This window comes from Erythrolamprus reginae, chromosome 2, assembly GCF_031021105.1.
Source record: "Erythrolamprus reginae isolate rEryReg1 chromosome 2, rEryReg1.hap1, whole genome shotgun sequence".
In the NCBI taxonomy this organism is placed as follows: domain Eukaryota; kingdom Metazoa; phylum Chordata; class Lepidosauria; order Squamata; family Dipsadidae; genus Erythrolamprus; species Erythrolamprus reginae.
In genome coordinates, this window is record NC_091951.1 from 314,966,002 (window position 1) to 314,992,057 (window position 26,056).

The window sequence follows — 26,056 nt, forward strand, 5'->3', positions numbered from 1 at the left end:
TTCATTTTTGTTTAATAATAATATTCTTCTGATGTGTTTTATTTGTTTATATAATTTTATCTTTTTATGAGGTATGAAATGTCTTAACCAAAATATTACACAAATTATTTATGTTTAAATACAATATAATTTTGACACAGTTCAGTGTGCCTATTTGATTTGTTATTTGATGATTCATATTTTCACCTGTGCTCTAAGGCAGTGGTCACCAACTGGTGGTCTGTGGACCACTGGTGCTCCGCGGACCACTGGTGCTCTACAAGAAAATTTTGTTGGTCCGCAGAAAAATTATTTGCCTTTTTTATATTGCACTAAATCAGGGGTCCTCAAAATATGGCCCTTGGGCCCAGGGCTGGGCAAGAGGTGGAACAGCGTGGAACACCATTCCACCGGTGGAAATGGAGCAGCGCACGCCCTATGTGCAGCAGCCATATCTCGCCATCCCAGCCAGCAGCAACAGCACCGCCGGCTAGGTGGGCCCAGAGAGTGTGGCGCTCATCCAGTTGGCGTGGGGCACCTCTGCCGCTGCTGCTGTTGCTGATGGGGCCGGCCGGCGGCTGGCAACCGTGATGTTGGGTCCTGTGAGGTGTGGCAGCAGCAGCGGTCAGTCCCAGGTGGGAGCCGCCAGTGGGAAGAAATCCTCCCGGCAGGTGAGCAGCTTGTCAGGGAGACTCTGACAGATGGGCGACAGGGGCACAGTGGGCAGGTCCACCGGGAGCAGCACGGTGCCGGCTTGGCCACCTTGTGCACAACTCGGGGCAGGAGCAGGGTGCCCCCACTCTGACTGCGGTGGGGCGGCTCAAGCAGTCGAAGCGGTGGGTGCATCTCCTGGCAGAGCAGCTCAAAGAGGTGGCCGATGTAGCAGATGGCCAGGCACAGTGTCTTGATCTTGGTCAGGCTCTGACTGGCCAGCACCACTGAGGCGGGCGGGTAGCAGCACGGTGCATGCAGGGCCTGGGCCAGGTGGTGCATGCAGAACTTCTCGCACTGGCTGGTGCTCTGCCACTGCCCACCGCCAGCTGCACCTGCCTGCCCCGCCCACCCACCAGGGAACCTCAGAACTCCGGGGAGGAGACCAACGAGGCACTGTTGGAGCTTAGGCTGCCTTCAGCCAGGCACAGGCAGCAGGAGGGCCACAGGAAAGCAGGGACGAGATCCAGAGAGGGGCAGCCGCCGTGGGTGCCGTGGGCCATGGTTGGGGCGTTTCAGGTCCAGGCTCGGTGGAGAGAGGCATGCCACTGGGCCAGACCTCCAGCGCTGTGCTTCAGGCCATGACTCGCTCAGCTGCGCTGAGAGATGCCTGCTGCGGCGCAGGAGAGTGCAGCTGTGTGGCCAGAGTTTGGTTTGAAGAGCCAGAGGGCCTTGTTCCAGTGGGACTGCATCGTGGCCTGCAGCTGGCTGACCCATCTTAGCTCCCTAAGCCTCCAGGTGCCAGAACCTGACCTTGCACTCCCACAGGTCTTTCCTCTGCTTGGAAAGCCTATGCTTGTAGTCCTCGGTGACATGCTTCTGCTGAGCCTCCTCCTCGGTCAGCTCCAGCTGAGAAACAATTGTGTCAGCTGTTTCTCGTGGTGATTGCTTAGCTCCAACAACTGCTTCCTGTTGGGCCCCTTAGGAGCCTGTGTGGGCGGGTGAGGAGTGGCTGGGTGGAAGAGGCATGTAGAGGCCGATGAGGTACCCTTTGATGTGAGTTACATTAGGTTGGCCATGCCCACTCAGTCACATGGCCACTTGGCCACGCCCACCCAGCCAGTCATTAGGCAGATTATATGTGTGGTCCATGGGATTTAAAATTATGAATTTAGTGGTCCCTGAGGTCTGAAAAGTTGGTAACTCCTGCTCTAAGGCATGGATGTCAAACTCGATCGCATCATGTGATATATCGTGACATATCAATAGTTTTTGCCTTTGAGGAGCCAAGGTGGGTTTGGCCTGCACACCCATCTGGTCCATGGGCTGCCAGTTTGACACCCCTGCTCTAAAGAATGCCACTTTAACTAGTGAATATAACAAACTTGGAGGTCAAAGTCCTTTGCAGGTGCTCTTCTAATATAAATATAATTAAATTGATATGTATCAGGCTTAAATAATTTTAATCTCTTTGGCAGGGTTCTAGATTTTATGAAAATGAACTTAAGAAAGACCAACAGGTTAATAAACGGATTGAAAAAATGATGAAACTAAAAAATAAAATCACAGAGCAACAGATTTTGAAAGCACAATTGCAGGTAATTTCACTAAAGATCTTAAAAAGACCAGCCAGGTAAGAAAAAACGTGGAAAGTTTATCCCATTTAACTTAACTCCGCTTTGCATAGGATTGCTTGATTTAATCTGAATTAACCAGTATAGCATAATACAAAGGAAATCCATGTTATCAGCCTCACTTATTAGCATGCTGTTAAAATAACCTGATGCTGTTTAATTCAGTGTAAGTCACTTTGGTTTGTGACTTACTGAATCTTGCCAATCTTCTTTGCCTAAAATCTTGAAGCTTTAGTTTTCTATTGTAGTGCTTCAACTAGTGTTTCTGAGGCTCCTGACTGTCAACTTTTAAAGCCCCAAAAGCTGTTCTATTTCTACACAACACTTTGTTCACATACTGTATTTTTCGGAGTATAAGACACACCAGAGTATAAGACGAACCTAGATTTTAGATGTGGAAAACAAGGAAAAAAGTATTCTGAACCAAATAGTGTAAAAATATATTATTTAAGAAAATAACAGTGTGGCAGAATACGTTTTACAAATATGTATAGTTTTTATAACCATGTACACTTTTTACAAAGTTCAAACTTGACAGCTTTAAGAAATTCCCAGAATTTCTCCTCCAGTCATGCTAGCTCAGGAATGGGAGTTGAAGTCCACAAGTCTTAAACTTGCCAAGTTTGAGGACCCTTGCACCCCTAATCCCTAACCCAGGTGTCTTCAAACTTGACAGCTTTAAGACTAGTGGACGTCAACTTCCAGAATTCCTTATCCAGTCATGCTAGATGGGGTAATTAACAGGCAAAAACAGCACAGTTTTTGCAAAATAAAATTTGCCCATGTTTTTCGTAAAAGTTTAATGGGCAAAGGGTCTGGGAAGCCGGCAGAGAAATGCTGGGGGATTGCAAAAATGTCCTTATTTTTTGTGAAAAAAGGGCCATTTTTTGCTCGTTTTTTCACAGAAATTGAGGCATTTTTACCTTCCCCCAGTCCCCAGGAGCTCTCCACAGGCTTCATGTGAAATACACTTAGTTCTTGTTTACTCACATACAAAGAACAGCATTGCAGACATTAAACAAATTAACTGGGAGAGCCATAAAGATAATCACAGCATAATTACTGCATTAAATATGCCACTTTCTCATGCCACAGCGAATTAGTTTAGAGTGTTTTTGAAATGATCCATATAATGGTTGGTTCATGTGAGAATTTCTGTTACTTAGGATACAAATTAAAAATTATTGTGCAAATTATTCCACATTATTCCAGATGGAAGACTCTGAAGTGATAAAAAGGGACCCTCAACTTTCGTGGGTCCGACTTTCGCGGAAAGCCTATACCATGGGTTTTCAATAAATAAATAAATAAATAAATAAATAAATAAAAAATTTGAAAACTCATGGTATTTTTTTTATTTTAAAAATTTATTTAAAGAAGCCGTCTTTAAATAAAAGCTCCGCTTCCGCCCCAGCCTCCCAATCCTTCCCCTTTAATTCTTGGAGCCAATTTTGCTGCCGCTGATTTCACCGCCGCAGGGCCTCTCAGCTGTTTGGCGGCCCACGTGTCTTCTGTCGGCCGCGGCGGCAGGAGGTGCAATCTGGGCATCAGTGGCCAAGGCTCGGCCCCCTCGCCGGATCCGTCTTCTTTCAGCACTGGCCCCGCTCGGGGAGGACCCCTCGATGGCCATGGGTGAGCCTCCGGATCCGGAGGCACAAGGCAGCCTGACGGATGGGCGGCTACCCGCCTGCATCAGCAAAGGGGTCCGACAGTTCGGACTGGTCAGCTTCCTAATGATGACGGGCAAGCCGGAGGGATATACCAGGAGCTGCTCCTCCGCTTTCGGGATGCCGAGCCGCTGGGGCGTCGGCATGTAATAGAGGCAGCGCTTTGCAAGGAAGTGCTTGGAGGAGTTCGAGCCAAGGAAGCGGAGGGTTCAAATAGTGTTTTTTTCTTCATGAGGGAAATCAGGCCGAGTGAACCTCACCTGCCCTATTCTTCCTCTCTTCAGCCAGGGACACAGGTGCCGTCTCGCCTGGAGGTCAGATGGCGTGGCGCCCACCCTGGGCTTTGCAAAAGGAGCGCCTCCCTGCCAGCGATGCCATTTCTCTTAAGAAGGCAGCCGTGAGAAATGTCGGCTTGGCGTGAATGGGTGGGATTGATGCGCTTTAAATTTAGGGCTTTTCCGGCTTGCATCTTCCAAAGTGACCCATGGGATTTCCCCCCCCCCAACCCCACACATAAGGCTTCAAGCCAAGCCTTACTGCCGCCCACCACCGCTGCCATTTTTGCTGCCGTCGATTTCGCCACCGCTGGGCCTCTCAGCTGTTTGGCAGCCCACCTGTCGGCCGCCACTGCCCAGAATCCACGTCCTGCCACGGCGGCGGCAGACCCGAAAACAGATGGGCTGCCAGACAGCTGAGAGGCCCGGCGGCAGCAAGATCTGCGACGGTGGCAGGGGTCCCGTGTGCCACCAAACAGCTGAGGGGCCTGGCAGCGGCAAAATCGGTGGTGGCGGCAGTAGCAGGTATGTGTGGGCCGCCAAGCAGCTGAGATGCGCAGCCTCCACTCCAGCCTCTGCCGCCACCACCTGTGCCCTAGAGTGCATCAAAGCCCCCAGATTGCCGCCGCATTGCCCCTGTGTGTTCGGAGGGTAAGTAAAACCAGGAATGGAGGAGGGACGGGGAGGAAGGAAGGAAGCATCTCTACTTTGTGGAAATTTGACTTTTGTGGGCGGTCTCGGAATGCATCCCCGTGAAAATCGAGGGAACACTGTAATAGTGTTGATACTGTATGTATGTATATACCTTATGAAGCAATTCTGAAGTAATTTGTAGTTATTTTTATAAACTTATCCAACTTAGAGTAAGAGAAAAGACTCTGTCTTTATTCAGTTGTGTATATTTATTTGTAAACAGATGGATAAACTTGCAATGGAATTGGATCAGAATCGTGACCTTAGTTGTACTATTGTACACATTGACATGGATGCCTTTTATGCAGCTGTAGAAATGAGAGACAATCCTGAATTAAGGGACAAGCCCATAGCAGTGGGTTCACTGAGCATGCTGGTAAGAAGAAATACACCATTTACATACTTGCATAGAAAACTTAAATATGACTTTTCATTGTATACAAGTTCCTTGTTTCTAAATATGTGATAATAGGGAAGCAAAATAAAAATTGTTTTTGCAAGTACATTTTTAAAAAAGATTTATATTTTGCCTGCCTTGTTTTTGTGTGTCGCTTGGTTCTACAATTTTAAGTAAAATAGTTATTTGGTTCAACTTACAACATGGTAGCACAAATGTTTTGTGTGACTCTAGCCCACGGGTGTCAAACGTGATTTCATTGAGGGATGTATCAGGGTTGATCTCTGGCAGATTTACATAAACATAAGCTAACCCCATTTCCTAATAACTTTGGATTTGGGTTTTTTATTGTTATGGAAATTAAATTAAATGAACACAAAAACCACTGGTGTAGTGGTAAACCACTGGACTACAAACCAAGAACCTGTGAGTTCTAATCTCAATTTAAGCATGAAAGGTGGTCAGGTGACTTCGGGGTAGTTACTTTCTTTAAGCCCAACCCTCCTCATAGGATTGCTATTCTAGGGAAATATGAGTTGGAAGCTTTTAGATATGTTCAGTGTCTTAAGTTCACAAAATTTAGGTGACAAGACAAAATATATGTTAAAAATTAAATATTCCAGAACCTTTTGGAACAGCAAGTATTATGCAGTCATTTGGTGATTGCCATCTTTTTACAGGAATGATTTTTAAATGCAGTTTTTAAGATTGGTGGAAATATTGCTTGATCAAACAGCTAAATGATGCTTATAATATTGATTTCTGAAAAGTTAATAATGGATTAGAGATTAAGGGACTTACAGGTTGAACTATAATTTAAATTAAACAGAATAATTCTTCTGGTGGAAAATTTTACTTGTTAGGTTTTTTTATAAGTTAAAACAAGATAGAATGGTGTTTGAAGACTGAGCACAAGATGAAACTAGAGGGTAATAAAGAGCACAAAGAATGGAACAAAATATCATGACATTTGAGTTTTCAGGTGGAAATTTATAAACGTCTTCAAAATTATTGTATATGATGGATAGATGGAGTGTTAAAGACGTAACAAAAGAAAAACAAGTTATTCCAGTTAGGTTTGAAGTTAATTTGTGAATATAAATGTGGCAAGCAGTGAAAAGAATATCAAAAAATGTAGAAGTGAAACTGGTTGTGATGGAATGTAATTGCCTAAATTCCCAGAAGTGAGAGACTGCATTCCAAAAGAATAAATGGCAGCTCAGTTCAGATATTTTGGGGGGAAAGAGGGTGAGGACAGCCCCTTTCTAATAGTTCTTGGAGTATATGATAGATGCAGATATTAGAGTTCTTCAGTTTGGGAAAATTCTGTCTATAGGTGTGTAATATATTTATATTTATATACTTATTAAATTTATAATAATGAAGAACTCAGCTTCGAAGAATCACTAAGTGTCCTTCTTGGTTCTCTGAGCCAGACATTGGTTAATGTTTCATCAACAAAAAGAGATGTATAACTATTAAACAAAACACACACACATATACATACACACACACACACATCCAAAATCCAAAAATTTCATTATTTGTTCCTTATCAGCAACAATTCAGTAAGGGATGCTAGATTATCTATGTTGATCACTTCTTTTTTTTTCCTGGATGAACAAAGCTCATCTGTTGAACATTTGAACAACTTTTAAAATAAATAATTAAGGTAGATAATATCTAGCATCCTTTACTGAACTGTTGCTGATAAGGAATGAATGATGAGATTTTTGAAATTTGTTTTTATCAAGAGATGAAATACAGGGTGAAAAGTATATATTATAATGTAAGTAGTCCTTGATTTATGACTGGTCATTTAATAACCATTAGTCATTCCGGTGGCCTTGGAAAAGGTACTTTACAGCCCATCAAAAGTTTCCATCCTTTGTAAAATGTTGCATGCTCTGCTGCTATCACATGATGACATTTTGAGCCCTTGGCAACCTTCTTGCACTTAATGAGCCGGTTGCTAAGTACCCTTACAAATCATGTGATCGTCATTTTCAATCTTTTCTGCCTGCTTCTCCAGAAAGTCAATGGGAAAGCCAGCAGGGAAAATTGCAAGCAGAAGGGATGGAAGGGAGCCTCTTAGCTGGGTCCAGGTCCTATAGGTGTGTACAGAGCTGTGTGCAAAACTTTAAACTATCTAAGCTTCAGCCTGCTTTCCATCCAGCCACATATAGAAGTCCTTGGTTATCTCCAGGACCCAGCAATATACAACTTGCCTTTCCGAAAATGGGCACTATTCTTGCAATCCTCAAATCTTCCTTAAATCATAGAATCATATGGTTGGAAGGGATATGAAAAACCATCTAGTCCAACTCTAACCCTAACTCTGCCCAAGGAAGGAGTCCTTATACCATCTCAACCAAATGATTGTCAAATCTTGTCTTGAAAACCTCCAGTGATGGAAGATCCATAACTCCAGGAGGCAAATTATTCCAAAGGTGAAATTGTTCTCACTGTCAGGAAATTCCTTCTTAGTTTCATGTTGGATCTCCCTTTGATAAACTTCCACCTGTTGCTTCTTGTCCTGACCTCAGTGGCTATGGAGAATAAATTGACCACCTCTTCCTCATGACAGCCCTTGAAATATTGGAATAGTTATCATGTCTCTCCTAAGCCTCCTGTTTGTTAACCTAAACCAGTGATGGCAAATCTTTTCTTCCTCGGGTGCCAAAAGAGTGTGGGCGCACATTATTGTGCATGCACAAATGCCCACACTCATAATTCAATGCCTGGGGAGGGTAAAAACAGCTTCCCCAGCCCCCCAGAATCCCTCTGAAGACCAGAAATAGCTTGTTTCCCAACTTCCGGTAGGCCCAGTAGGCTCGTCTTTTGCCCTCCCCAGGCTCCAAAGGCTTCTCTGGAGCCAGGGGAGAGTAAAAACACCTTCCCCCATCCCCATGAGGCTCTCTGGAAGCCAAAAACGCTCTCTCAGAGCCTCTGATCCAAAAATCAGCTGGCCGGCACACACATTCATGTTGGAGCTGAGCTAGGGCAATGGCTTGCGTGCCAGCAGATATGGCTCTGTGTGCCATCTGTGGCACCTGTGCCATAGGATCGCCATCACTGGCCTAAACATATCCAGTTCCTTTAGCTGTTCATCATACAATATAGCCTTTCAGATCCCTTATCATCAACCTTCTTGCTCTCCTCTGTACTCTTTCCAGGATCACCTCATCTTTTTTGTATTGTCATGACCAGAACTGGATGCAATATTCCAAAAGTGTTATCACAAGTGTAGTGTAAAGCGGTGCTATCATTTCACAGCAGTTTTGGACTATATTGGCTTTTTTGTAGCTGCAGCACACACTGCTGGCTCATAGGTGGTAGCCTACTAAGACACCGAGATCCATCTCTTGACACTACTGTTGAGCCAGGTGCTGCCTATTCTGTACCTATGCATTTGGTTCTTCCTGCTTAAGTGCATGACCTTACTTTCTGTACCACGAACTGCATCTTGCCGTTGGGATAGGGCCCAATGCTCAAGTATGACAAGATCATTCTAAATTGTGAGTCTATTTTCTGACGTTTTAGCAATTTCACCCATCTTAGTGTAATCTGCAAATATGATGAGCATCCCTTCAATCACATCATCAGTCGTCGTCCCCCCCTTAAAACAGAGTCTCTTTAAAATGGAATACAGTAAGACCTCACCTATCGCTGGTGTTATGTTCCAGACCCGGCCGCGATAGGTGAAATCCGCGATGGGGAATTTATCGACTGATAGTACTTATTTAAGTATTTATATTGTAATTGTTTGGTAAGTTTTCATTGTTATAAGTGTTTATAAACCCTTCCCACACAGTATTTATTTTAGATACAGTATTTAAATACAGTATTTACAATTTTAGATATTTTTTTTTTAAAAAACCTGCCGATCAAGTTCCGCGGGCTGTTTAAATCTGCCGACCGACTTCCTCAGAAACTCGCGAACCAGCGAAGATCCTCGAATGATTTTTCTCATTAATATTTCTTGAAAACCTGCGATGAAGTGAAGCCGCAGTAGGTGAAGCGCGATATAGCGAGGGACTACTGTAGTTTTCTAATCAGAGCTGATTTCACAGTAGAAACTATTTTCCATTTTTAAGTAGTACTTGAATTAATGATTCTTAAGTTTTCCTAACTGCTTTGTAATTAGTTGTAATACTATCCATTTTTAAAAAGCCTTTTTGTAAAAAAAAAATCATGGTTTTGTCTTTTTAAAGTCTACTTCAAATTACCATGCTAGAAGATACGGGGTACGTGCAGCTATGCCTGGATTTATTGCAAAGAAACTCTGTCCACATCTTACCATAGTACCATTAAACTTTAAGAAATATGAAGAAGTGAGTAAACAGGTAGGTGATTCATTTGCATAGCTGAATGCATATTAATTTTATTATTTTAATTCATCTGCAGTTCACCTAAAATTAAAAATTATGCTACACATTGCCCGTTATTCCATATACTATTAACTTTGTTTCCCATAATTAATAAATTATGTGGTTGGATGTATATATTCCCCCCCCCCCTGTGTTTTGTATTATGCTAACAAGTTGTTGCAGGTTTCCAGAGAATGATTATATTTCCTGTTTATGTGTGACTGAAGCATAGTCTGGAGCCAGTGTAATATTATTAGTTTGCTCTGCATTCAGACTGAGATCATGCTGTCATTTGGGGGACTTAGCGCTGAGTTAAGTCACCTTCTGTTAATAGTAATGGCCACATCATCACTGCTATGAATTTCTTACCTGCAGAAAGAAACAGACGCACTCTGATTTGAAGTGACATGGGATTCCAGTCCATTTTAGTATGCTGATACCCCAAAACATTGCTGGTCAATCTTCACTTTACTCACATCAAGTTTATTATGGTTCATGGTTGTGAAAATGGTGTGCATATATTTGTAGTACTGAAGTAGGAGCATACATTCCCTCAGTGTAACTTTAGCATCATTAAGAAATACATACTGTTTTATTACTTGCTGTTAGAAGGGTGAGACAAAATAAAATAACTGAGATACTTTCATCCCTGGAAGTAGCCAGTTTCAATGTCTTCATAGGGAGACATTTCTGCCTTAAAATATTTTAACCATCCTTTTTTTTTTAATTAGATCCCCCCTTTTATTACATTGAGAACAAGTTTTTCTTGTTAATAGCATACCTCCAGTGAAATTTGATCAAGATGCTATAGTTAGCAGGGAGTGGAATCAAAAATACTCCTCAATAATTGACCTTCCTCCGTGATGTATGATCGATCCATGAGGTGTGCCAAATGTTACAGTGCTGGTACAGGTAGTCCTCAACTTACAACAGTTCACTTAGTGACCTTTCAAAGTTACAACAGCACTGAAAAAAGTGACTTATGTCCATATTTCACACTTATGACAGTTGCAGCATTCCCCACGGTCACGGGATCAAAATTCAAGTGCTTGGCAACTGGTTCATACTTACGACCGTTGCTGTGTCCTGTGGTCATGTGATTAACCTTTTGCAACCTTCTCACATAACAACCGCTTTACTAATTTATCTATGGCAGTGATTCACTTAGCAACTGTGGCAAGAAAGTGCGTAACTTGGGGCAAAACTCACTTAACAAATGCCTCACTTAACAACAGAAATTTGGGCTGAATTTGGGTAAATTGAGGACTATCTGTACTGATTAGATGCAAGGTATATATTTAAAACATGAGGCAATCATAGCGCAACTTTTTTATATTTCTGAAGGTTAGGGAAATATTAGCTGAATATGATCCTCAATTCATGCCCATGGGCCTTGATGAAGCCTACTTGAACATAACAGAGTACTTAGAAGAACGGAAGCACAGTTGTAAAAGAAAACATCTCAATACATCCAAGTTTGGTCTAAATGGTATGTAATTGTCAGAAGTTACCAGGTCAGAATAAAATGTTATGTTGCTTTTATGTCTGTGATCTACTATGGGCTCTCCAAACTTCAATTCCTAGCAAAACTGGCTGGATTGAAGTCCACAAGTCTTAACGTTGCCTAGGTTGGAGACCTCTGATCTAATAAATCCGGAAACTGTGACACAGTAATATTTTAAGTTTTAATATTTGCTTTCATGTTTCTTTTGAATTAATTTCATGCCAAGGCAAAAACTAGTGATAAGATCTTAATCCAGAATTTTAAATGTATTCTGAACACTTATTAAATGTATCAGTCCTCATTTTAATGGAGAAGGTTTTCCAGTGCTGGTTGTAAACTTGGGCCAGTGATTTGGTCAAGGAAAAGAATTGTGATCCTAAACTGGATTTTTTATTTACTCACCTTTAGCTACTCACCTGTTGCTTGTATCCTTAAGATTTATATTAATATTTATTCCTGATTGCTTATTTGACTCCTATGACAATCGTTAAGTATTGTACCTTATGTACACTGAGAGCATATGCACCAAAGACAAATTCCTGGTGTGTCAAATCACACTTGGCCACTAAAGAATTCTATTCTAAAGAGAAAATCCGAAAAATCTTACTATTTTACTATAATTTTAGATTGCCCTATACAAATTCTTTGTTCATCTTGATATATACAGTTGTATACACACTTATAGATACAGAGAGATTATTGTTTACAGTATTAAATTTTAGTTCTGTAAATGTGCAATTCATCCATATGAAAGAATACTTTAGATACATATAAACAGCAATACACCTAGAGTTACATGCTGCTTCATAGTGCTTTATAATCCCCTCTATGCAGTTTACAGAGTCAGCATATTGCCCATGACAATTGGGTCTTCATTTTGCTGACCTTGGAAGGATGGAAGGTGGAGTCAACCTTGAGCTGGTTGGGATTGAACTGTTGGCAGTGAGCAGAGTTAGCCTTCAATATTGCATTCTAATCACTGCACCACCATGTCTTTTTCTTTCTTTTCCTCCCTGGCAGAATACTCCAAAAGCAATATATGCAACAATCATGCCAAATAAATGATTTTTAAGTCTAAAGCAGCAGTCCCCAACCTTTTTGCATCAAAGAAAAATTCCTATTGTGTCCAATCACACATGGCCAATAAAGAATTCTATTCTATTCTGTTTTTGCAACGATGGACCACTTTCATGAAAGGCAATTTTTCTATGAACCAGGAAGGGTGGGGGAATGGTTTCGGTTTCTGTTAGTCATTTGCTGCTCACCTCCCCAGTTTTGAACAGGCCATGGACTGGTACCGGTTCTTGCTCAGGGGTTTGGAACCAGGGGTGATCTACTGAGGGTTCACAGGGGTTCAGGAGAATATACAGTGGTACCTCTACTTACGAACTTACCGTAATTCATTCCGTGATCAGGTTCTGAAGTAGGAAAGTTTGTAAGAAGAAGCAATTTTCCCACAGGAATCAATGTAAAAGCAAATAATGTGTGTGATTGGGGAAACCACAGGGAGGGTGGAGGCCTTGTTTCCTCCCAGGAGATTCCTAGAGAGGCCCCACGGAGGCTTCTCCCCGCCTTTTCTGGCCCTGTTTCCTCCCAGGAGATTTCTAGAGAGGCCCCACGGAGGCTTCTCCCTACAGTTTCAGAGGCTCAGGTTTGTAAGTGGAAAATGGTTCTTTAGAAGAGGCAAAAAAATCTTTAACATCCAGATCTTATCTAGAAAAGTTAGTAAGCAGAGGCCTTCTTAGGTAGAGGTACCACTGTATAGCTAAGATTTTGTAAAGTTCGGAGAACCTCCAAATCTCACTTCCGGCTGCACCCACTCCGCCCCTCCCAGGAATCCCCACACAGCCCATTTATATGCCGCCCCGAGTTTGCGGAGAGGGGCGGCATATAAATCCAATAAACCTAACCTAACCTAACCATTTTGGATGTAGGTAAGTGTAGGGTGCGTGCAGAAGCTCGGGGAGGGTGAAAAGCGGGCCTACCGGAAGTCCAGCCTCCAGAGCCTGGGGAGGACAAAATCCCCCCCCCATCCACCATGGCCGCCCACTCAGCAACCGTGCAGAGAACCTCTTGCTAAAATTTTTGAAGCCCACCCCTGTTTGGGACCCATGGTCTAAAGCTATTTCTGTTATTAGCTTTACAAGATAAGTTGAAATGACTGTTTTGCTTATGATATTCTGATATTCTGATTTTATTAATTTTTTTTTAAAAAAACAAGGAAAACAGAACATAGATGAATCAAACTTGAATGAAGATGTGCATTCCTGTTCACCAGTATTGTTTGACAGTGGCACTCTGATTGATAAGCAGACTATTGAGTCATCTTTGCCCTTAGATGAACAGCAATGCCAAGAGGCAAGAGTTCAATTAAAGTCAGTTGCCTTGGAAACCTCAGCTGAAAAAGTTGTAAATGAAATTCGTTTGAGAATTGAGCAAAAAACTGGGATGACTGCCAGCGCTGGTAAATACATTTTTATTGTTTAAAACACTGACAATTCTAAATAATTCTGTATATATTTACTTTAAGCATGTTCATAAAATCTGTCATATTGATTGACTAGAGTTGTATCTGTCATTCTTTGCTGCTGTTTATTTATCCAGCTATATTATACCGATCAAAAAGTGCAAAGTTGAATAACTATTTTTTACTTCTTGTGTGTAGTGGGTTCTCTTATTTCATTTACGCGGCTCCTGTCTATATAAGGTTGTACAACTTATTGGATATGCGCATTGTCTTGGCCCCAGTGCATATACTGACCATTAAATTATGACTCTGGACCCCTTCATAGAATGTGTGGGTTTGCGTATGACAACAAAATTGCTTTCAGACTGATTCTTGCTATTAGGTTGTTGTTTTGCCAGATTATTTTACAGTGTTGTTTGGGGAAGAAATAAGGCTTTATACCTGGAATGTTATGTTTACAACTAACAAATTTGCAATTATGTAATTTTCATAGATATTACTCAAACATTCTCCCATTCACTGCTGCATTAGGCCACAACTAAAGATTGTCAAGACTTACTCCCTCAATTACTTACTCACCTAATCTTTCCACCTACGTTCTCTTCAACATAAATTATATCTATTGCCTTGATTTTTATCTGGAGGCTGGCTGCAATTAGTGACAGTGACTCAGATATTAGTAAGAATTAGCCCTGATTTTTTCTGAATAAATATAATAATTTGGGTGTAATCAAAGGATGTGAACGTGTTGTTTATACTGGTATTTAGTAAGAGATTTATAATAATTAAGGAAAAACGTTTGTTCTTACATTGTTTGTAGACAAAATTTGAAACCAGCAATTATATAATGGCCAAATAGCTTCTGGTTACTTTTTGGTGGGGGAAGGGGAACAGTCCTTTTACAGGATTCAATTGTTTCATATTAGAAGAGTTAGGAATACAAAAATAAAAACTGGTTATAAAAGATTGTATTTTAGGAAACACTAATAACTAGCGGTCCCCTAAAAAGCTAAAGAATGTAATGTTGAAAAAAACTTTGGAAGCCATTCAAATCCATGACAGCTGTTCAACCTCTGGTTAAATTCTTTCAGTTGAAGAAGAACGCATTACTCTTTAAATTTTTCATCTTTTCTACCTTCTGGAATAACAGAGGTCTTGGTCTGAAATTATAGATGCTGCTATAGTGTCAATGGATATGATTAAGAGCTAGCCCAAATAAAAATACTTATAATGAAAAGAGATAAACACTCACGAGAACACTATTTAAATAACATACATTTTAATGTAAAACAAATAAATAATGAAGCTGAATATTATCCAAGCATAGCTTAGAGAATGTATCTAGAAAGACCTCTGAATGGTTTGTTCAGATGAAATTAAAAAATATTGCAGGAAAGAAGTCAAGAATTTGGAAAATGAAGTCAAGGGAAAGTAAATAATGAGATAATTTCCCTGTTTCTTTTCCTTTTTTCTCAGTGGTTTTCTTCTTACAGTACAGGCAGTTTCTTATCCAAATAAGCAGTTTATGGGAGCTAGACTAGAGAGGCAAGCAAGCAAGTTTTTCATTTGGACGTTGATAAGCCACTTAGATAAGAAAGTGCAATTGGTGCTCAAAATCCTTATTCATACAAATTAAATGGGATCAGAGTAGCAGCGACTGATGAGGAAAGGGATTTTGGGTTGGTGATAAACAGTTTTATCAAGGTGTCAACACAGTGTACATCCATTCATGTTCGAGATCATTAAAGTAGTATTAAAAATAGAATATATTAACATATTTATAAAAATCAATGATATGAATGCATCTGGAATATTGTGTGTAGTTCTAGTCACTGTACCTTAAAAAAGTATGATGGAATTATGCAAAATGCTGAAAAAAGATTAAGACATAATGAGATAAAGAAATTGAGGGGGAAGATTTATACCAACACTATTCATTATTCTTGTCCATGTTTTCTGTCCGTGCAAATGAACCTTACTTTTAAGAGAATCATACAAACTCCATCTCATTTCAGTCATCCATTTATTTCAGTTCATTCAGTCTTCCTGCATGTATTTGTTTCACGTTTCAATCATCATATTGTCTATATTAGTGTTGTGTGTTGAAGCACACACTTCCCAAAGTTGCCAAGTTTGAAAAGCCCTGGTCTTTATGATCAAATCACTCATTTTACTTATTTCATACTGGTCACTCATTTTTTAATTGAACCCATATTCATAGTTGATAAGAGCCAGATGATAAAATGTTGGCTTGGAAAGTTTCTATTCTAGAGATACTAGCTTACATTTTTAGCACATTTGAGATAAAACTAGGTATTCATTGTGCTTGTGGTATAATGGCCAAAATATAACAGAACTATCCAATATTATGACTGATATTATGACCTTACATTAACATGGAATGCTGAATGAGATGCAGATATGATAGTTTGGTAACCTAGCCTCTACTTTGCATAATCAAAAAGTGATATATATTTTACCCCATTTCCCCGTGAAATAGCATTTTGTGGAATGGTACTTATTATGGAGCCACTGCCACAAAAGTATTCTTTATACTCAAATTTCATCTCAAATCTGGATTACTTTGTCTCTTACATAATATGTAATTGAAGCTGGAAAAGGGATAATTCTTTTTTGTTTCTATTTTATCTCTCTCTCTCCCCCCCCCCCCCCCCCCATTTAATTGCAGGCATTGCTCCAAACATGATGTTGGCAAAAATGTGCAGTGATAAAAATAAACCTAATGGCCAATATAGAATCCCTCCAGAAAGAGATGCTGTGATGGACTTCATCAAAAATTTAGCTATTAGAAAGGTGAAAAAATTGATTTATTTAATGTTACTACTTTTATGAATGTTATATTCGGGAAATATTATTTTCTTATCAACATTTTATCTTCTATATCTGCCCCTGTAAAATATTACACTGCCCTCTATGGTCATGTGACTGCATTTTGGGCAGTTAGTAACCAGCTCACATTTACAACTTTTCTGCCAGTTACCAGCAAAAAAATGCCCATTTGGAGAGTGGTTTGAGATTTACAATCACATGTTTCATGTAATGATGGTATGGTTTGCTTAATGACCACTCTATCAACTCGTCAAAAAATCAGTTACTGTCCCATAGTGCCTCACTTACATATGTCAGTGCAGAACAATATAACAAATTCATCAGTTATGTGCAGCAGCTTACCAAGCTATGTAATTATTTCTGCTATTTTAAAAAACACTAAGTTTCCAAGGTTAGATGATAACAGGATATATATTGAAAGTGTTAAAATTAAGATTTCACATTAAAACTTCATGGTTTCACTGATATATAATTCATTCTCATTTAGGTTCCAGGCATAGGAAAAGTAACAGAGAAAATGCTAAAGGCTTTGGAAATAGAGACTTGCACAGAACTGTACCAGCAGAGGGCTCTGATTTCTCTTCTGTTTTCTGAAATATCCTGCCATAATTTTCTTGAAATCTCTCTTGGTTTGGGTTCCACACATTTGGAAAGGTATTGTATACAAAATGTACTTATCCTTATTTTACTTGTTTTCTAAATATTTCATTAATAGGTTGCATTTCACATGAAACCGGTAACTGTATTATTTAGGTTTATCTGTAATTTAGCCTTGTTTTTATTCTAATTCCCAGTATAATTGCAGAATCTTAGGGCTTTCCCTCAACTGTCCTAAAATCCTAACCATCTAAAATAGATCACATATATTTATAACTTTAAAAAATATTTGAAGTACAGTACTTTGATTTTCAATATTGAAAAATATTTTCAGACTGTTGAGTAATTTCAGTTCCATCACTTTCTAACAAAACATAAACTTTCTTATAAAGACAGAGTGTTATTGAATACTTACATAGAAGATTGATGGCAGAAAAAGACCTCATGGCCTATCTCATCTGCCCTTATATACTATTTCCTGTATTTTATCTTAGGATTTATATATATTTATTCCAGGCATGTTTAAATTCAATTAAAAACACTTACAGAAAAATGATGATGTTTACTAATGTTTCTTTCTAATTTTTAATTTCTCCATTGCTTTTTCCCTGTGATGCGTGTGTGTCTGCTTATAAAATTTGAAACTTACTTTATTGGGAGCTAACCTTTGAAATTTAGCACTCTTGAACATTCTTTCTTTTTTTAAGGGACGGGGAAAGAAAAAGTATGAGTACAGAAAGGTATGTACTCAAAAGTATGGTATATCAGGTGTAAACATCTCACTTCTTGAATGCATTTAAATACACTATGTGGAACCCCCCCCCCCCTCATGTTGCAAGAAATACCAATACAGTGCCAAAATTTACCAAATTATGGATTAGCCTATTTGTTTGCTCATTTTTTATTATCTAAGTGTATTCAATGCCCAACATTTATAAATATAAGAAGTATTTTAAATAGGAAAAGCATAAAAACAGCCGAAAATCTTTTCACATAAAGATAATGGGTAGTATAAAGATAATAGACAATTAATCCAAATATTGGTACTAGCACACTTTCCCCATCATATAATTCAGGTAGAATCCAATAAACCAACGCCATTATTGGATGTTTTTAATAAATAAAAAGATTTGAACTGGATCAAGAATAATTTGTTATAATTAAATATTATTGCAATAATTGTAAAAGCAGTGTCTGAGACAACTGGTCCTTGATGCAGTTCTAAATCCGACATCTACTATTAAATGGAACCTGGACTGTTACATTTGTCCCAAAACTTAACTTCTTTTGGTATTTACCATAACAGGCACGAGAAATCATTTTGTGGCTTTTAATTTTTGTGTAGTAAGTATATAGCATCTATCATAAGCTGAAACATTCTTTAAAAAAAAATAGTTCATTTGAGTATAAATAATTTTTAAAAAAGAAGGGGAAGGAAATATGGGAGGAAGTGAAAAGGGGGAAGGATACACAATAAGGGAAAATCTTATATTATACATAACGTGATATACATCAGCATATTATAACAGCAGTTATATGTATTTGTACATTACAAGAAAGTAAAAGGTCATTTTTAAATGCTGCAGTGGAATTAAACAACTTTTTGTATTTAGGTATTGTTTGATAGATTTTGCAAATATTTTCTGCTTAGTTTACACTTGCTTGAATAATCTCTCAAGAACAGAACATGCTGAGGTTTTGTTCTCTCTTGGCAGGACATTTAATGAAATAAGTCCATCAGAACAATACAGGTTATGTCAAGAACTCTGCAGTGACCTCGCTCACGATTTGAAAAAGGAAGGACATAAAGTAGGTAACACTACACCTTCTGTATTTCTCCTGTTTATAAGCAGTCACATCTGTCACAGTCTGTAGCTATTCAGCCAGCACACAAGTAAATAATTTAGCAAGATTCATTTATAGAAGAAACTTCTTTATATTTATTTATTTATTCAATATTTTTATGCTGCCCTTTTCCTTAGACTCAAGGCGGCTTACAACATGTTAGCAATAGCACTTTTTAACAGAGCCAGCATATTGCCCCCACAATCCGGGTTCTCATTTTACCCATTTTGGAAGGATGGAAGGTTGAGTCAACCTTGAGCCAATAATGAGGTTTGAACCGCTGACCTGCAGATCTAGCAATCAGCTTTAGTGGCCTGCAGTACTGCACTCTACCCACTGCGCCACCTCGGGTCATATACAGTGAACCCTCGAGTTTCGCGTCCTCAAGTATCGCGAAAGGGCTATTTCGCGAGTTTTCAACCCGGAAGTAAACTCCACCATCTGCGCATGCGTGCCCTTCCACGCATGCGTAGATGGTGGAGTTTCCCCGCCGGGCAGAGGCTTCCCTGGGTCTTCCCCCTTCCCCCAGAGGCTTCCCTGGGACACCCCAGCTCTGCTCCCCAGCTGGGAAGCGGCGCCAGCAACAGCGTGGGCGGGCGGGCGGTGCCCGCGCGCTTGGTGACATCCCAGCTCCGCTCCCCAGCTGGGAAGCGGATCTAGGGAGTCCCCACCGCTCGCGCGTTGCTGGGGAAAGCGCGCGCGCTTGGGGACATCCCAGCTCTGCTCCCCAGCTGGGAAGCGGATCTAGGGAGTCCCCACCGCGCGCGCGTTGCTGGGGAAAGCGCGCGCGCTTGGGGACATCCCAGCTCCGCTCCCCAGCTGGGAAGCGGATCTAGGGAGTCCCCACCGCGCGCGCGTTGCTGGGGAAAGCGCGCGCGCTTGGGGACATCCCAGCTCCGCTCCCCAGCTGGGAAGCGGAGCTAGGGAGTCCCCAAGCGCGCGCGCACCCCAGGCGCGAGCAACAGGGTGGGCGGGCGAAGGGCGGGCGGCAGTGGAAGCAAAAACACCATCTGCGCACGCGCAGATGGTGTTTTTACTTCCGCACCGCTACTTCGCTAAAAATCGATCATCGCGTGGGGTCCTGGAACGGAACCCTCGCGATGATCGAGGGTTCACTGTATATGATAATATAAAGCATGATGCATGTGTACAATACCCATGCAGCTCTTGCAATGTAGAAGAAGTACAAGAACAAGAAATAAAAGTAGAAGCAAAGAGTAAGGACAAACAAACTTACATAAACAGAACAGTTAAGCTAAGCCAGGCTCAGGCTCCGAGCTGTCTGACATGACTCTCAGTCACCAAACAGTTCCCATTGGCTGACTTGTTGATATGGTCATTCCAGTTTATAAATTCTTATATATTCACAACATCTTCTATATTTATTGGTTTATTGTTTTAGTGGGAAATACGTTTTATTTGTTTGCATTTCTCTTAGTCGTAGGAATTTAAGTAGAACAGAATTTATGCTGAGAGTGGAGATTTTTGGTTAGGTTTGCAGACAGTCACTGGGTTAAAAACGAGTTCAGTTCCTAATTATTATTATTATTTATTAGATTTATATGCCGCCCCTCTTTGAGGACTTGGTCTTTAACTTAAATATATATGTATATTTACAAATCGACTGCCTATTGATAAAAATGGTAAATGGCCCCTGTTCTCCTTCATTGAGCTAATGTTCCTCTTCACCTTTACTGGAAAACACTTCCCACAAGGAGCTACAGGGGCTATAGATCATTGGTAGACATTAGACTTTTAATGTTGATTTATCAGGTTTAATTCCTAGCAGCAAAATATTTCATTGAAATTCTACAGAAATGTTAAATGGAACAATAGTTTGAATTCAGTTTAGAGTAAGTTACAGTATTTTTATTCAAGAATATGGAAACTTATTTCTTGAATCATGAAACATAAAAAAAATGAGCTTATAAAATTTATTTAAAAATAAGCAACTGAAAATAAATAGAAGGAAAGGGATCAAATATTACACAAATGACTAACTCCCTTAGAAGTTTACTTCTCAACTTTAAAAAAAGGTCTCACACCCTTTTTTCTATTTGTTTTGACTAAAAATTCTACTTGAGCATTAAAAATTAAATCTGTTCATATTTATATAGATCTGCTCTGACTTTCATTTTTTGGACATGATTGAAAGTGAAGAATCAGTGCAGAGAATTTGTGTAAGATTTGAACTGAAAAAAACAAGACATCAAAATAATCAGTTGCATAGCTGTCTTAAATATAAAGAAAAAAATGAAGATACTATTTCTGTATTTCAAAATATAGTAGCTTCAGAAAAAATGTCTATTGTTTCAACAGGCTAGAACCATAACTTTAAAATTGAAGAACGTGAACTTTGAAGTGAAAACAAGAGCTAGTACAGTGTTTTCTGCAGTTTCTACTGAAGATGAAATATTTGCTATGGCTAAAGATTTGCTTAAATCAGAAATGGAGAGCGTGGCCCCAGAACCTTTACGTTTAAGATTAATGGGTAAATATCATTCCATATAATTATGCTGATTGCTGGCTTGTACAACTATGTCAGTTATTGCTAGTTATTTGATTGGAATGAAAGTTTTGATCAATATGCAATTTCTTTTAATCTTTGTTCTCTACTACTATTATACCTTTACAATTAAATGGTTATTGAAATTTCCTCAAATCAGTATTTCTTCACTATTAATTGTTAGAATATATGTTGAAAATATGATTCCTTTACTGTCCCCTTCAAAAAACGGTTGTTTTCTTAACACTTTCCCATTATCAAAAGAACATTTGGTGCTTCATGTATTGCCTCATTACTTGGTTTAATCCAAATTTAAGCATGTGAAACTGAATTAACAATATCAACAACAGAGTTGGAAGGGACTTTGGAGGCCTTCTAGTCCAACTCCCTGCTTAGGCAGGAAACTCTACACTACTTCAGACAGATGGTTATCCAACATCTGCTTAAAAACTTCCATTGTTGGGGCATTCATAACTTCTGGAGGCAAGTTGTTTCACTGATCAACCGTTCTGATTGTCAGGAAATTTTTCCTTAGTTCTAAGTTACTCCTCTCCTTTTTTAGTTTCCACCCATTGCTTCTTGTTCTATCTTGTTCTTCTAATGTACCACATATAGTGTACCTGTGCATTTTGGATTTTTTTGCTTAAATATAGAACATTACCTTTTTCACCATTGAATTTAATTTTGTTAGATAGCACCCATTGTTCAAGTTTGTCAAGATCCTTTTGTATTTTGCATCTATCTTTTGAAGTCTTGGCTGTTCCTCTCTTTGTCTCCATTCCCACCATGATTCTTTTAAAGATGGGTTGTTCCAATGGGGATTCATTCCTGTATATGTCTATGTGAAGCAGACTAAAATTCAGCATTTGTTGTTTTTTAAACACTTATTTTTTTGTGGCTTGTTTGTCATATTCAGGTGTAAGAGCATCAGGTCTTTTAACTGAAGAAGAAAAAAAATACCAGCAGAAGAGCATTGTTAATTTCTTAGGACCAGAAAAACAAGCCTGTGCTTTTCAGAAAGCTGTCAACGTTTTCCCAAAAGTATCTGAAGGAGAAAGCTTTTTCAATAAAAAGAGAGCTACAAGAGAGCAAACCAATCAAGGGATATTTTTAAATGAAACTTCAAACAAGAAGTGTCTACAAGACACAATGTCAACAATAGCTTCAGCAGAACAAAGAAAGGATGATGAACATCAGATCTTTATTTGCCCTATTTGCTTTGAGGAGCAGCAAGATAGCACTTTAGAAACATTTAATAGACATATTGATATGTGCCTTAGTGGGACAAAAGAAAAAGAAAATGCAGAAATTGCTAATAATAGCAAATCATGGAATAATGATCCTCCTGTGAATGTGGAAAAAAAAGAAGAGAGAAAAATTAAAATAAGTAAGCCACCAGTGAATGAGCAGTCAACTAATATAGCGGATTGTGGTTCTGCAAGTAGCAAAGATATTTTACCTAAGTGCCTAGTAGATAAACAGAATGAGAATGGATGTGGTCCTTCTAATGCTTCGGTATCTGAAATGCATGCTGAGGATGATTTCTCTTCCGGAGCCTTGTTAATAGATAAAGAAGAGTCAAATTGCTCAGGAAGTAATTTGCAAAGTTTTTCTGGCATTACTGAAAATGTTTTTGTTTGTCCAGTTTGCAACATAGAACAAAAAACAAAAGATCTTGCCTTGTTCAATAGTCACGTGGACGTTTGTTTAAACAAAGGCATTATCAAGCAACTGACAGAAAAATCAGGTAATGGTGAGCCTTTTATCAATCATTTAAATTTAAAAAAATTAAACTCATCTTTTTGGAATGGTAAACAAAGTGCAGAATGCAAATTTATATGAGGTTTCTATAAAGAAGTTGGCTGTTCCTCCATTTTATGTAGAAAGAGGCTGATGATTCTTTCTGTAGAAAAATAAAAGGTAGTGTTTTTTGTAAATTGTAACAATTTAGTTTTTAAATGCAGGAGACATACATTGTCATACACAGATTGCCCAGGAGCTCATTGGAAGAATAGACTATCTGAATAATCGTTAAAAGCACAAATATTTATTTTTCCTTCCCAAGCAAAAATGATATAAATAGGGTGGATAAAACAACATAGCTATAGAAAAGTCACGGTTTATATAAGAGTTTATGAACAGTTTCTGTGGGGGAAGAGAATAAAACAATAATAGATGCTTTTGTTAATTCCCATTTATTAATCATAATTCTACTGGAATATATTTTTATTTTCAGTTTAAAAATATTAAGTAATTTTTTTCCAGAAATCTTAGATAGAGGACAGCATAATACAAACCTTTCAGCAGGAACAAAAAGGTAAGCTCTGAGTGAGTGTTAATAGAATATTTGAATATTTAGAATATATTAATGTCAAAACATTTGTTGTTGTGGCTGTTTAATTAGTAATACATGGTTTATTTCTTTTCAGATCTGGAACAATAATTCCCCAGTCAACATCCAAAAAAGTCAAATCAAGCAATACTAGGTGCACTATAGAATCATTTTTCAAATGAACACAATGAATTAATTTAATTATTGCTATGGTACAGAGGTTTAGAATGAAATATGTCACTTGGACCTTATGTATTGTGTGTAAATTATGTAACTTTAAAGAATTATATAAAATATAATTATATAAAGTTATAGATTATATTACGTATATTGCATATATATGATTTTGCACCAGCTAACCCATCATTTCGTTACAAATGCACAACCTCATATTTCAAAGAATGTATGAAATGTATGGAAGATGACTTTTAAAACTGATAAGCATATTGTTATTTATTAAGGAATGTCAAGCACTTTCAAAAGCCAGCTCTTCTTTGAATAACATGATGGCTGTTGTCTTCACAACTCTTAGATAGGAAGGGAAAGGGGAAAAATTTGGATTTTATCTAAAAAATTAAAACGTCCTTTATACATCAGGCACTATTATGAAAATTTAAGACTTGATTTGCTTTCCTCGATTCTGTATAAAAATATTAGGAAACATGGAACATTTAGCACCTAAAATTCAGACACAATTTTTGTACAACCGTGTATCCTTTGTTAATTGAAGCAGGAATTTGCTGACTGTTCATTGGTGAACAAAACTTTATGTGCTACATATAATAGATTATATTAGTAAAAGCATCCTAAATAAACTTACATATCCTGAATAGAGCTACTGGACTGAAATTATCACATGACTGTTCCTGATTTTATGACTGTTGTTAGGGTCATTATATGAATCTGGCTTCCCCCACTGACTTTACTTGTAAGAAACTGGCTGGGAAGGTCAGAAATGGTAATCAGGTGACCATGGGATCTTGCAGCTGTTGTTAAATAACATACCAGCTGCCAAGCTCTCAAATCATGATCATGTGACCAAGGGAATGCTGCAATGGTCATAAATGTGAGGACCAAAGTTATAGGAATTATAACTGATCAAAGTTATAGGAAAGTTATAGGAATTCAGATTCCTGTTAAATGGTGAAATAATTTTCTACTACATTATTAAGAGCAGTTCATTGAAGGGGTCAATTACTATGGGAACTGGTGAGTTTGAATTCTCCTTTAAACAGAAGCCAGGGGTCTATTACTTTGAAATCCTGCACTGAGACGGACTCCATGGTCTAAATAAGCCTGGTAACTTTGATTCTGTGGAGTTTGTGTGCTTTAAAATAATTTCATTTGTAATTTATTCAATGTAATTTATTTTGCAAAATAATTTTAATCTAAGATGCATTTTCCCAACAATTGTGATATTGTTTTTTAAATTGTAAAACTCAAGATAATTTTTTTAGCAAAAAAGCATAAAATATGTAAAATAAATACACTGATTAAACTGTAGTTTGCATTTTCTCTATTAACCATAAAGATACTTGTTTCAGTTTTTCCAATTCTGTATGGCCTGTTCATACTTTAGTCTATATTGTTGACTTTATAGTCAAAGACTAAATTAATGCTTCACTGCCTTAGTCTTCAACTGAGTTCCTCCACCATCTTGAGCCAGTCAGCGCATTTGTTATTATGTTAGGTTAAAAGGTTGGCTATAGTGCTGGCTAATCACAAAATGGCCATTTATTAGCAAGTGAAACTGTGAGGCTGTTCTATACCACCATCTCTAGAAACCATGATTGGCTTTATACAGCAGTCTGCTCTGCTTATATTTTCAGGATAATAGGACACACTTTCATACTGGGGTATTGTACAGGCACCTGGAAAAAAAAATTGCAAAATGGAAAAGCTGCAACAATTTCTGAACAAACCGGCTGTTCAGGTTGGAGTGCTGATGCTAACACCCTACGAACAACAGCCTTGGCTTTGTCCCAAGGCATCTTTCTTCAGCTCTGAAGAAGCTTTTTGGATGAGAATCAAAACAAGCTACTTGGATGAGAAGTGAAACGTCTTCAAAGAAAAACAAGAAAGTCCAGTTGCCTCTTTGGAAAAAAAAGCACATTTGGGCAAACATTTATTTATTAATTAATTGGACTTCTATGCCGCCCCTCTCCAAGGACTCTGGGCAGCTTACAATGTATAAAAGAACAACATATAACATCGTAAATTCAATTAATTAAATTTAAAATCTTAAAAAAATCCCAAACCATAAAAAAACCAATAATTCCCATTTGGTCA

The 26,056-nt window shown here is 38.7% G+C and overlaps 1 protein-coding gene across 7 annotated transcripts in view; it reads left to right on the forward strand.

The window, feature by feature from the left end:
* POLK (DNA polymerase kappa) overlaps positions 1-25,270 on the forward strand; it is a 35,263-nt gene extending 9,993 nt beyond the window's left edge. For 6 of the 7 annotated variants that reach the window (XM_070743196.1, XM_070743195.1, XM_070743201.1 and 3 more), the window contains 13 exons: positions 2,109-2,228; positions 5,123-5,275; positions 9,511-9,642; positions 11,011-11,155; positions 13,392-13,634; positions 16,327-16,451; positions 16,975-17,141; positions 17,792-17,824; positions 18,800-18,893; positions 21,249-21,420; positions 22,352-23,182; positions 23,701-23,752; positions 23,865-25,270. In XM_070743196.1, the coding sequence (XP_070599297.1) occupies positions 2,109-2,228; positions 5,123-5,275; positions 9,511-9,642; positions 11,011-11,155; positions 13,392-13,634; positions 16,327-16,451; positions 16,975-17,141; positions 17,792-17,824; positions 18,800-18,893; positions 21,249-21,420; positions 22,352-23,182; positions 23,701-23,752; positions 23,865-23,949 (2,352 nt within the window). In that variant the 3' untranslated portion in view covers positions 23,950-25,270. The remainder of the gene's footprint in view (positions 1-2,108; positions 2,229-5,122; positions 5,276-9,510; positions 9,643-11,010; positions 11,156-13,391; positions 13,635-16,326; positions 16,452-16,974; positions 17,142-17,791; positions 17,825-18,799; positions 18,894-21,248; positions 21,421-22,351; positions 23,183-23,700; positions 23,753-23,864) is intronic. The other variant, XM_070743194.1, reaches the window with a different exon arrangement.
* Positions 25,271-26,056: the final 786 nt, after the last annotated feature.